Genomic DNA, 14,353 nt, shown 5'->3' with positions numbered 1-14,353 from the left:
CTCTGGCGTCTCTTGGATTGCAGGGAGGTTCTTTACCTACTGAGGCACCTGGGAAACCCCACATAAGAAAGTATAGGCAACCAGTAATGAAGGAATGTAATTATGTTTACATGTACGTGTGTATTTATGAAAGAAGCCGTGACCTAATTTGTACTGATTATGCAATGCTTTCACCGTTTCACTGAAGTATTGATTGGGGTAATGCTGTTCTATATGATGATTCTGCACAAAAAGGACCAGAAAAAAAGAAATGACTTGTTTCTCATTTAACATAGCCAGGCTTTTTCAGTGTATTCCAACTTGAGTGCTGTGACAAGACAGGGTCAGGTAAGACACCTATAACTGCAGGAGTTTCTAGCAAGTAGACCCTTGGTGGATTGGATGCAAAGGTGATCAGAATCTAATTACAGCATCTGTTTTCATTTTTAGGTGCATGGTTGGCTACGTGAATGCCAGCTTGTCTGTATTCCGAATTTCTGACTTTGAGAACCGATCTGAACCTGAGTCTGATGGCAGTGAGTTCTCGGGGACTCCTCTCAAGTACTGTAGGTAAGTGTAGCACGCTTAGCCTCATCTGGGCTGGCTCTGCTGCGGGGAGGTGTTGCTCAGATAACAGCCCTTTTTGACTGAGCGGCTTTAAAGCAGGGATTCTCAAACTTAACTATGCATTACAGTCCTCTGGAGGATTTTAAAATCTCTTCACCAAGCTGTGACCCAGACTGATTAAAACACAAGCTCTGAGGTGAATTCCAGGCTTCTAGATCCAGGAAGCCCATGTAAGAGGAACCCAAAGAGATCCCCACTAAGACATTATATTTAAAGTGTCAAAAGTTAAGAAAAGTAGAGAATATTAGAAGCAGCAAGAGAAAAGCAACTTGTTACATACACACAGGCATATCTCATTTTTGTGCACTTCACAGATAACTGCATTTTTTAAAAGTTTAAGGTTTGTGACGTCTCTGATAGCTTAGTTGGTAAAGAATCCGCAGGAGATCCTGGTTCGATTCCTGGGTTGGGAAGATCCCCTGGAGAAGGGAAATGCTACCCACTCCAGTATTCTGACCTGGAGAATTCCATGGACTGTATAGTCCATGGAGTCGCAAAGAGCTGGACATGACTAAGCGACTTTCACTTTACTGCACAAGGTTTGTGGCAATCCTGTGTTGAGAATGTCCGTCAGTGCTGTTTTTCCAATAGCATTTGATCACTTTGTGACTCTGGCATGTTTTGGTAATTATCACCACATTTCAAAATTTTTCATTATTATATTTGCTGTGGTGACCTATAATCAGTGATCTTTGGTGTTACTATTGTAATTGTTTTGAGGTGCTACAAACTATGCCCATGTAAGAAAGACAGAGATAAATAGTACATGTGTTCTGACTGCTCTTTTTCCCCTGCTCTCCCTCTCCTTGGGCTGCCGTCTTCCCTGACACAACAATGTAAAAATTAGGCCAGTTAATAACCTTTCAGTGGCTTGTAAGTGTTCAAGAGGAAGGAAAGCCTCACATCTCTCACTTTAAATTAAAGCTAGAAATTAAAATTAAAATCAAGAAATGACTAAGCTTAGTTAGGAAGGCATGTTGAAAGCAGAGGTAAGCCCAAAATTAGGCATCTTATGCTCAACATCACTCGTTATCAGAGAAATGCAAATCAAAACCACAATGAGGTACCATGACACGCCAGTCAGGATGGCTGCTATCCAAAAGTCTACAAGCAATAAATGCTGGAGAGGGTGTGGAGAAAAGGGAACCCTCTTACACTGTTGGTGGGAATGCAAACTAGTACAGCCGCTATGGAAAACAGTGTGGAGATTTCTTAAAAAACTGGAAATGGAACTGCCATACGACCCAGCAATCCCACTTCTGGGCATACACACCGAGGAAACCAGATCTGAAAGAGACACGTGCACCCCAATGTTCATCGCAGCACTGTTTATCATAGCCAGGACATGGAAGCAACCTAGATGCCCATCAGCAGACGAATGGATAAGGAAGCTGTGGTACATATACACCATGGAATATTACTCAGCCATTAAAAAGAATTCATTTGAATCAGTTCTAATGAGATGGATGAAACTGGAGCCCATTATACAGAGTGAAGTAAGCCAGAAAGATAAAGACCATTACAGTATACTAACACATATATATGGACTTTAGAAAGATGGTAACAATAACCCTATATGCAAAACAGAAAAAGAGACACAGATGTATAGAACAGACTTGTGGACTCTGTGGGAGAAGGTGAGGGTGGGATGTTTCAAGAGAACAACATCGAAACATGTATATTATTTAGGGTGAAACAGATCACCAGCCCAGGTTGGATGCATGAGACAAGTGCTCGGGCCTGGTGCACTGGGAAGACCCAGAGGGATCGGGCAGAGAGGGAGGTGGGAGAGGGGATCGGGATGGGGAATACATGTAAATCCATGGCTGATTCATCTCAATGTATGACAAAACCCACTACAATATTGTAAAGTAATTAGCCTCCAACTAATAAAATTTAAAAAAAAAAGTTAGGCATCTTAAACCAAACAGTTTGCCAGGTTATAAGTGCAAAGGAAAAGTTCTTGGAGGAAATTTAAAGTGCTACTCCAGTGAACACCCAAATGAGAAGTAAAACAGCCTTACTGATGATCTGAAGAAAGTTTAGTGATCTGTACAAAAGATCAAACCAGCAACAACATTTCCTTAAGCCAAAGATTAATCCAGGGAAAGACCCTCACTCTTTGAGTTCTGTGAGATCTGAGATAGATGTTCCTCATCTACAGAGAAGTTTGAAGCTAGCGGAGGTTGGTTCATGAGTTTCAGGAAAGAAGCTGCCCCTGTAACATGCCAGTGCTATTGTAGAAGCTGCAGGTATTTATCCAGAAGGTCTGCCTAAAATAGTTAATGAAGGTGACTACACTAAGCAACAGATTTTAAAGGTAGATGAAGCAGCCTCTATTGGGAGAAGATGTCATCTAGAACTTTCATAGCTAGAGAGAAGTCAATGCCTGACTTAAAACTTCAAAGGACAGGCTGACTCTCTCATTAAAGAGTTAATGAAGCCAGAGACGTGAAGCCAGTGCTCATTTACCATTCTGAAAGTCCTAGGGCCTTAAGAATTATGCCAAGTCTAATCTGCAGGTGTTCTATAAATGGAGCAATAAAGCCTGAATCACAGAAAATATGTTTACAACATGGCTTTCTGAATATTTTAAGCCCACTGTTGAGGCCTACTCCTTAGAGAAAAGATTCCTTTCCAAACATCGCTGCTTAAGACAGAGACTAAATGATAAGAGCAGAAGGACGTGAATTCACCTCTTCTTACAAAAACACCAAAATCACAAATAACTGTGGAACAACCATCAACTAATAACTACTGAAACCTACAAAAATTAATATTCTACACCCAAAAATAAAGAAGCCACAACAGGATAGTAGGAAGGGTGCAATCATGATAAGTCAAATCACAGCCACCACCCAGTGGGTGACCCACAAACTGGAAAAGAATTATACCACAGAAATTCTCCCACAGGACTGAAAGTTCTAAGCCCCATGGCAGGGTCCCCTGCAATGGCAGGCAGAGCCCCAGAAAATCTGGCTTTGAAGGCCAACAGGGTTTGATCACAGGAATCCCACAGGTCTGGGGAAAACAGAAACTCCCACTCTTAGAGGGCACACACAGGGTCTTGTGTGCACCAGGACCCAGCGAAATAAACAGTGACCTCATAAGAGCCTGGGCCAGACCTACCTGCTAGTATCGGAGGCTCTCCTACACACGCAGGGGGCAACTGTGGCTCACTACAGGGACAAAAACACAGTCAACGGAGTTCTAAGGAGTACTCATTAGCATCAGCCTTGCTGGAGGCCATCATTTTCTCACCCAGACCTGGCCTCACCTTACAGCTGGCAGGCCAGGACACTTCAGGCCAAACAACGAACCAAGTGGGAACACAGCCCCACTCATCAGCAGACAGGCTGCTCAAAGTATTCCTGAGCACACAGCTGCCTGATAAACACACCTCTTGGCATGGTCCTGCCCAGAATGACAAGACCCATGCTACCCACCAGCGGGCAGGAACCAGTCCCTCCCACCAAGAAGCTCGAACAAGCCTCTTAGATCAGCCTCATCCACCAAGGTGAAGACAGCAGAAGAAGAATTACAACCTGCAGCCTTCAGAATGGAAACCACAATCACAGAAAGTTAGACAAAAAAAGACAGCCAAGGAATAGGTCCCAAATGAAGGAACAAGATAAAGCCTCAGAAAGACAACTAAATGAAGTGGAGACAGGCCATCTGCCCTAAAAAGAATTCAGAATGATGACAATAAAGAGGATCCAAGAGCTTGGAAAAAGAATGGAGGCATAGATCAAGAAGATAAATGTTTAACAAAGACCTAGAACTAAAGAACAAACAGAGGTGAACAGTACAATAACTGAAATGAAAAATCCACTAGAAGAAATCAATAGCAGAATAACAGGCAGAAGAATGCATAAGTGAGCTGGAAGACAGGATGGTGGGAATCACTGTCATGGAATAGAATTTTAAAAAAAAGAATGAAGAGAAATGAGGACAGTGTAAGAGACCTCTGGAATAACATTAATTGTGCCAACATTTGTATAACGGGTCCAAGGAAGAGAAAGGACCTGAGAAGATATTTGAAGAGATAATAGCTGAAAACTTCCCTTACATTGGAAAGGAGTCACTCAAGACCCAGAAAGGCAGATAGTTCCTTATGGGGTAAACCCAGGGAGGAACATGCCAAGACATATAGTGATCAATTTGACAAAAATTAAAGACAAAGGAAAGATACTAAAAGCAATGAAGGAAAACAGCGAATAACATACAAGGGAATTCCCATAAGGTTATCACATGATTTTTCAGCAGAAACTCTTGAGACCAGAAGAAAGTGGTACAATGTATTTACAGTGATGAAAAGGAAGAATCTACAACCAAGAATACTCTACTCAGCAAGACTCTCATTCAGATTTAACAGAGAAATCAAAAGCTTGACAGACAAGCCAAAGCTAAGAGAATTCAACACCACCAGACCAGCTTTGCAACAAATGCTATAGGAACTTCTCTAGGTGAAAAACAAAAGGCCACAACTAGAAGCAAAACTATGAAGGTAGGAAATCATCCCATGCACAAATATGACATCAAAACCAGCAATCTTGAGAAAAGGTGAGCACAAATGCAGGACACTGGAAATGCATGTGAAATTAAGAAACCAGCAACGTAATCTTTTATATGTATGTGTGTGTACACATGTAGATTGCTATATCAAAACCTCATGGGACCCACAAACTGAAAATCTACAATAGATACACACAAATAAAGAGAAAGGAATCCAAACACAACTCTAAAGGTAGTCATCAAATCACAAAGCAAAAAAGGAAGGGAAGAAAAATGAATTACAAAAATAAATCCAAAACAATTAACAAAATGGCAATAAGAACATACATATTGATAATTACCTGAAACAGAAACAGATTAAATACTGCAATCAAAAGACGCAGACTGGATGAATGGATACAAAAAACAAGGCCCATATATATGCTGTCTACCAGGTGGCTCAGTTGATAAAGAACACACCCACAAACACAGGAGACACAAGAAATGCAGGTTCAGTCCTTGGGTGGGAAGATCCCCTGGAGAAGTAAATGGCAACCCGCTCCAGTATCCTTGCCTGGGAAATCCCATGGACAGAGGAGACTGACAGGCTATAGTCCACAGGGTTGCAGAGAGTCAGACACGACTGAATGCACATGCACACACACGTGCAAGACCCACTTCAGATCTAGGGACACATACAAACTGAAAGTGAGAGGATGGAAAAGGTTCCATGAAAATGGAAGTCAAAGGAAAGTTGGAGTAGCACTACTCATATCAGACAAAATGGACTTTAAAGACTGTTACAGGAGACAAAAGAAGAGAACTACATAATGATCAAGAGATCAATCCAAGAAGAAAATATAACAATTGTAAGTAGATATGCACTCAACAAAGGAGCACCTCAATATATAAGGCAAATACTAATAGCCAGAAAAGGAGAAATCAACAGTGACAAAGTAATAATGAGGGACTTTAACACCCCACTTTCATCAGTGGACAGATCATCCATACAAAAAATCAATTAGGAAACACAGGCCTTAAATGACAAATTAGACCAGGTAGACTTATTTTTGTTTACAGAGCATTCCATCCAAAAGCAGCAGAACACACATTCTCAAGTGCACATGGAGCATTCTCCAGGTTGACTACATGCTGGGCCACAAAGCAAGCCTTGGTAAATTTAGGAAAACTGAAATCATATCAACCATCTTCTCTGATTATATTATGAGATTATCAGCTACAAGGAAAAAGAACTAAAAAAACACTAACACGTAGAAGTCAAACAGTATGCTCTTATACAACCAATGGATCACTGAAGAAATCAAAGAGAAAACTGAAAAAATAGAGACAAATGAAAACAAAAGCATGATGATCCAAAACCTATGGGATGCAGCAAAAGCAGGTCTAAGAAGGAAGTTACAGCAATGCAGTCTTACCTCAGGAACCAAGAATCTCAAACAACCTAATCTTACACCTAAAGCAACTAGAGAAAGAAGAACAAACAAATTCCCAAAGTTAGTAGAAGGAAAGAAATCATAAAGATCAGAGCAGAAATAAATGAAATAGAGACAAAGAAAATAATAGAAAAGATCAAGGAAACTTAAAAGCTGACTCTTTGAAAAGGCAAACAAAATTGATAAATCTTTAACCAGACTCAGCAAGGAAAAAAGGGAGAGGGCTTGAATAAAATAAAATATGAAATGAAAAAGAATTTACGATGGACACCACAGAAATACAAAGGATCAGAAGAGACTACTGCAAGCAACTACATGCCAATAAAATGGACAACCTAGAGGAAATGGACAAATTCTTAGAAACTACAATCTCCCAAGACTAAACAGAAGAAAATAGAAAATACAAACATACCAATCACAACCACTGAAATGGAAACTGTGATTTAAAAACTCCCAACAAACCAAATGAGTTTGAGCAAGCTCCAGGAGTTGGTGATGGACAGGGAAGCCTGGTGTGCTGCAGTCCATGGGGTCACAAAAAGTCAGACATGACTGAGAGACTGAAATGAATAAATCCAAGTCTGGGGCAAGACTGCTTCACAGGTGAATTCTATCAAATATTTAGAAAAGGGTTAACACTATCCTTCTGAAACTGTTCCAAAAGATTGCAGAGGAAAGAGCACTTCCAAACTCATTCTATGAAACCATCATCACCCTGATATAAAAACCAAATAAGGATACCACAAAAGAAAATTACAGGCCAATATCACTGATAAACATAGATGCAAAAATCCTAAACAAAATACTAGCAAACTGAATCCAACAATACATTAAAAGTATCATACACTATGATCAAGTGAAATTTACCCCAGAAATGCAAGGATTTTTCAATACTGGCACATCAATCAGTGTGGTATATAACATCATATATTGAAGAATAAAAACCATATGATCATCCCAATAGTTTCAGAAAAAGCTTTTGACAAGTTTAACACCATTTATGATAAAAAAAAATTCTCCAGAAAATGGGCATAGAGCAGACATGTGTACATGCATGGCAACTCGCTTCAGTTGTATCTGACCCTTTGTGACCTGTGGACTGTAGCCTGCCAGGCTGCTCTGTCCATGGACCCTCCAAGCAAGAATACTGGAGTGCTTTGCCATGCCCCCTCCAAGGGAACCCAGGGATCAAACCCATGTCTATTACATCTCCTGCATTGGCCAACATGTTCTTTACCACTAGCACCACCTGGAAGGCCCAGAGGGGACATACCTCAACATAATAAAGGCCATATATGACACAGAAGAACTATACAAAAAAGATCTTCATGACCCAGATAACCACAATGGTGTGATCACTCACCTAGAGCCTGATATCCTGGAATGTGAAGTCAAGTGGCCTTTAGCAGGCATCACTACGAACAAAGCTACTGGAGGTGATGGAATTCCAGCTGAGCTATTTCAAATACTAAAAGATGATGCTGTGAAAGTGCTGCACTCAATATGCCAGCAAATCTAGAAAACTCAGCAGTGGCCACAGGACTGGAAAAGGTCCGTTTTCATTCCCATCCCTAAGAAAGGCAATGCCAAAGAATGTTCAAACTACCACACAGTTGCATTCATCTCACATGCTAGCAATGTAATGCTCAAAATTCTCCAAGCCAGGCTCAACATTACATGAACCAAGAACTTCCAGATGTTCAAGCTGGATTTGGAAAAGGCAGAGAAACCAGATATCAAAGTGTCAACATCCATTGGATCATTGAAAAAGCAAGAGAGTTTCAGAAAAACATCTACCTCTGCTATTTTGACTACGCCAAAGCCTTTGACTGTGTGGATCACCACAAACTAGAAAATTCTTCAAGAGGTGGGAATACCAGACCACCTGACCTGCCTCCTGAGAAATCTGTTTGCAGGTCAAGAAGCAACAGTTAGAACTGGACATGAAATAACAGACTGGCTCCAAATTGGGAAAGGAGTATGTCAATGCTATATATGTCACCTTGCTTATTTAAATTATATGCAGAGTACATCAGGCAAAATGGCAGGCTAGATGAAGCACAAGCTGGAATCAAGATTTCCGGGAGAAATATCAATAACCTCAGATATGCAGATGACACCACCCTTATGGCAGAAAGCGAAGAAGAACTAAAGAGCTTCTTGATGAAAGTGAAAGAGGAGAGTGAAAAAGTTGGCTTAAAGCTCAACATTCAGAAAACTAAGATCATGGCATCTGGTCCCATCACTTCATGGCAAATAGATGGGGAAACAAAGGAAACAGTGACAGACTTTATTTTCTTGGAGTCCAAAATCACTGCAGAGGGTGACTGCAGCCATGAAATAAAAAGACACTTGCTCCTTGCAAGAAAAGCTGTGACCAACCTAGACAGCATATTAAAAAGTAGAGACATTACTGACAAAGGTCTGTCTAGTCAAAGCTATGGTTTTTCCAGTAGTCATGTATGGATATGAGAGTCGGACTATAAAGCAAGCTGAATGCCGATGAACTGATGTTTTTGAACTGTGGTGTTGGAGAAGGCTCTTGAGAGTCCCTTGGACTTCAAGGAGATCCAGTCCATGCTAAAGGAGATCAGTCTTGAGTGTTCATTGGAAGGACTGATGCTGAAGCTGAAATTCCAATACTTTGGCCACCTGATGCGAAGAACTGACTCATTTGAAAAGACCCTGATGCTGGGAAAGATTGAAGGTGGGAGGAGAAGGGGACAACAGAGGATGAGATGGTTGGATGGCATCACCGACATGATGGACATGAATTTGAGTAGGCTCCAGGAGTTGGTGATGGACAGGGAAGCCTGGTGTGCTGCAATCCATGGGGTCACAAAGAACCGGACATGACTGAGTGACTGAACTGAACTGATGACAGAGTTACAGCTAACAACATACTCATCGGTGAAGAACTCAAAGCTTTTCCTCTCAGACAAGAAATAAGACAAGGATGTCCACTCTGACCACTTTTGTTCAATATAGTTTTGGAAGCTTTAACAAAATCTCACTGATTAGTGACAAGATAACACATGATACTGTAAAACTCCCTGGTAAAGGTCAATATATAGAAAACATACTAGAATAATCAGTTACAAAGTTAGTATGAAAGTTACAAGAAAAAAGTAAAAAAAAATGACTATAACTACAATAATTAGTTAAGGGATACACAAGATAATAAAAATGTGAGTTGTCACATTAGAAATATAAAACATGGTGAGGGGAGCTTTAGGATGCCAAAAATGTAGCGCTTCAGAAAACATTCAAACTTAAGTTGCAATCAACTTAAAACAGACTGTTATAAATCCAAGCTGTTGTATGTGTGCCTTATGCTAACCACAAAGCAGAAACCTATAGTACAACACAAAAGGTAGTAGACTCTAATCATAACACTGAGGAAAGTCAAACCCAAAAGGAAGAAAGCAAGAGAAAGGGAAAGGAACAAGGAGAACTACACAACAGTCAGAAAAGAAGAAACAAGAGAGAAATAAGTACATACCTATCAATAACTATTTTCAATGTAAGTGAATTAAATTAAATTCTCCAGTTAAAAGGCATAGAGTGGCTGAATGGAAGAAAAAAGTAAGACATCTCAATGCTGCCTACAAAAAAACTCATTTCAGATGCAAAATCACAAACAACTCAAACAGGAAGGAATGGAAAAAAAGTATTTTGTGAAAATGGAAATCTGATGAAAGTTGGAGTATCTATACTTACATCAGACAAAATAAGACTTTAAAACAAAATAATAACAAAAGAAGGTCATTACATAGTGATAAAGGGGTCAACTTAACAAGAGAATATATTTCCCAATACAGGAGCACCTAACTATATAAAACAAATATTGACATACCTATTGACATACCTATACCTAAAGGAAGAAATGAACAGCAGTACAATAATACTAGGGGACTTTTATACCACAGTAGATCATCCAAACAAACCAACAACAACAAAAAATCAATAAACATTGGTCTTAAGGGACTTTAGACAAAAGGACAACAGATAAGTACAGAACATTCCATCAAAAGCAACAGAATTTACATCTTCTCAAGTGCACATGGAATGTTCTCTGGGATATATCATGTTATGTCACAAATTTAGAAGACTGAAATCATATCAAGCATTTTTCTGACCATAATGGTATGAAATGAAGCAAGAAATCAATTACAGAAAGAAAACTGGAAAAGTTACAAATATGTGGAAACTAAACAACATGCTACAGACAGCCAATGGTTCAAAGCAATCAAAAGAGAAATCAAAAATTACCTTGAGACATTTGAAAATGAAAAATACAACATACCAAAACATGGGATGCAGCAAACGCAGTTCTCAGAGGCAAGGTAACAGTAGGAAATGCTTACCTTAGGAAACAAGAAAGGTCTCAAACAGCGTAACTTTACATCTCAAGGAACTAGAACAAAGTCCAAAGTTAATAGAAGGAAGGAAATAAAGTTCAGAGTGGAAATAAAACTAAAAAGATGAAACTAAGAGCTGGTTCTTTTAACAATGAACAAACTCAACAAACCTTTAACTAGACTCACCAAAAAACAGAAGACTCAAATAAAACCAGAAATCAAGAAGAGATATTACAACTGATACCACAGAAATACTAATGATCCTAAGAGACTATTAGGAACAGTTATATGCCAACAAATTTGACAACCTAGAAAAGATGGAAAAATTCCTAGAAACATACAACCTACAAAGACTGAACCAGGAAGAAAGAAAATCTGAACTGACTGAGTACTAATAAAGGGAGTGAATCAGTAATCAAAAACCTCCCAACAAACAAAAGTCCAGAAGCAGATGGCTTCACTATGAATTCTTCTAAATAGTAAAATAAATTCTACTATTAGTCAAATTCTACTAATAATCTATTAATACCAATTTTTCTCAAAGTCTTTCAAAAAACAGCAGAGGGGGGAATGCTTCCAAGGTCACTTTATGTCACCAGCAGTACTGGGCAAAGGCACCACGAGCCACAAATAAGACGCTGCAAGAAATTACAGGCCAATGTTACCAATGAATAAATGCAGAAATCCTCAACAAAATATTAGCAAACCAGATTCAGCAATACATTAAAAGGCTCATACACCATAATCAAGTGGGATCTATCCTAGGATTGCAAGGATGGCTCAACATATGCAAATCAATATGATATGCCACACTGACAAAATAAAGGATAAAAATCAATCATCTCAATAGACACAGAAAAAAATTTTGACAAAATTTAACATCAATTATGATAAAAAAAAAAAAAAAACTCTCAACAAAGTGGTTATAGAGTGACTGCATGCACTTCAACATAATCATGGCCATAGATGACAAACCCATAGCTAATGTCACACTCAAAGGTGAGAAGCCGAAATGAAAGCTTTTCCTCTAAAATCAGCAACAAAACAAGGAGGCTATCACCACTTTTTTGCAGCCTAGTATTGGAAGTCCTAGGCTAAAAAAGAAAAGAAATAAAAGGCATCCAAATAAAGAAGGAAAAGGTAAGGTAAAATGGCCACTATTTGGAGATGACATGATATTCTATATAGAAAATCAAAACACTGTTTTGGACTAATAAATTCAGCAAAGTTGCATGATATAAAATCAATATACAAATAATTCTATACACTAACAACAAGCTTTCAGAAATAGAAATTAAGAAAACAATCCCATTTACAATTGCACCAAAAATAATGTCTAGGAATAAATTTAACCAAGGAAATGAAAGACCTGTACACTGAAAACTGTAAGGCACTGATAGAATAAACTGAAAACAGGAATTTTTAAAAAATACTTCATACTTATGGATTATAGAAATTAATATTGTTAAAATGTCCATACTACCCAAAGCAATATACAGATTCAGTACAATCCTTATCAAAATCCCAATGGCATTTTGCACGGAAGTAGAATAATCTTAAAATCTGTGTAGACAGGGAGGCCTGGTGTGCTGTGGTTCACGGGGTCGCAAAAAGTCGGATATGACTGAGCGACTGAACTGAACTGAACAAAAGACCCAGAATACCCAAACTAACCTTAAAAAAGAAAAGGCTGGAAACATCTCTCTTCCTTATTTCAAATTATATTACAAAGAAATAATCATCAAAACAGTCACAGTAACAGTAATTAGTACTATTAGCTGACATAAAAACAGACACATAGATCAGCAGAACAGAATCAAGAACCCAGAAATAAACCCACACAAACATAGCCAATTTATGACAAAGGAGTGAAGAATATACAATGGAGAAAGGATAGCTTCTTCCTTTCTGGTGCTGGGAAAATGAGATAGCCTCATGCAGAAAATGAAACTGGACCTCTGTCTTATACCATACATAAAATTTAACTCAAAAATCGATTAAAGATTTTAATTTAAGACTTGAAACCATAAAAGTTCTAGAAGAAAACAAAGGCAGTAAGCAACCTGACACCGATTTTGGTGATCACGTCTTAAATCTGACACCAAAAACAAAGCAACAAAAGCAAACATATACAAGTGGGAGTATATCAACCTTCACAGCAAAGGAGATCATCAACAAAATGAAAAGGCCATCTACTGAACAGGAGAAAATATTTGCAAATAGTTTTTCTGATTAGAGGTTAATATCTTAAATATATAGAGAACTCATATATTCAATGGCAGGGGGAAATGTTATTTTAAAATGGGCAGAGGATCTGAACAGACATTTTTCCAAAGAAGGCATAAAGATAAGTCAAGAGGTACATAAAAAGATACTCAGTGTCACTAATCATCAAGGAAATGGGAGTCAAAACACAATGAAGTAGCACTTCACACCTGTTAGAATGGCTATTGTCAAAAAAGCCAAAGAATAACAAGTGTTGCCTAGGGTGTGAAGAACTGGGAACCCCCTTGCACTTCTGCTGTGAATGTAAATATAGGCTGCCACTATGGCGCTAGTACCAGAGAAGGAAATGGCAACCCACTCCAGTATTCTTGCCTGAGAATTTCATGGACAGAGGAGCCTGGCAGACTATATAGTCCATGGTGTCGCAAAGAGTCGGACACGACTGGGCGGCTAACACACACACACACGGCACTAGTGTGGCGGTTCCTCAGAAAATTAAAAACTGAACTACCATATGATTCAGCAATTCCACTACTGGGTATTTATCCAAAGAAAGCAAATCCCCAACTCAAAAAATAATCTGCACTGCTATAATGCTACAGTAGTGTAGCATTATTTACCATAGCCAAGACACAGACTTAGAAACATCTAAGTGCCTACTGACTGACACATGGATAAAGAAAATGTGGTGTGTGTATACAATGGAATATTATTCAAACATAAAATAGGAGGAAATCCTATTGGGACAGCATGGATGGATTTTGAGGGTTTTATGTTAAAGTGAAATATGTTCGACAGAAAAAGACAAATACCATATACTCTCACTTATGTATAGAATCTAAATAAAATCTGAACTCACAGATTCAGAGATCAGACTGGTAGCTACCAAAGGCTTGGGGGTGGCATGGGCAAAATGCATTATAAAGTAAGTTAATTCTAGGGGTGTAATGCACAGTATGATGACTGTAGTTAATAATACTGTATTGTATATTTGAAAATTGCTAAGATTGCCTTAGGTGGTATAGTCATTTTAACAACATTGATTCTTCCAGTCCGAGAACATGGTGTATCTTCCCATCTCTTGTTGTCATTTTTTACTTCTTTCATAAGTATCTTACAGTTTTTGGAGTATAGGTCCTTTGCCTCATTTAGGTAGGTTTATTCCAAGGTATTTTATACTTTTTGATGCAATAATAAATGGGATTGTTTCCT

At 38.7% G+C, this 14,353-nt stretch overlaps 1 protein-coding gene across 6 annotated transcripts in view; it reads left to right on the top strand.

The window, feature by feature from the left end:
- ANO4 (anoctamin 4) overlaps positions 1 to 14,353 on the top strand; it is a 427,540-nt gene that overhangs the window by 398,720 nt on the left and 14,467 nt on the right. For all 6 annotated transcript variants that reach the window (XM_070454084.1, XM_070454083.1, XM_070454082.1 and 3 more), the window contains one exon: positions 430 to 549. In XM_070454084.1, coding sequence (XP_070310185.1) covers positions 430 to 549 — 120 coding nt within the window. The remainder of the gene's footprint in view (positions 1 to 429; positions 550 to 14,353) is intronic.

Source organism: Odocoileus virginianus, chromosome 23 (assembly GCF_023699985.2).
Source record: "Odocoileus virginianus isolate 20LAN1187 ecotype Illinois chromosome 23, Ovbor_1.2, whole genome shotgun sequence".
Lineage (NCBI taxonomy): Eukaryota > Metazoa > Chordata > Mammalia > Artiodactyla > Cervidae > Odocoileus > Odocoileus virginianus.
The sequence above is the reverse complement of the archived record's forward strand: the minus strand, read 5'-3'. Positions and strand labels throughout refer to the sequence as shown.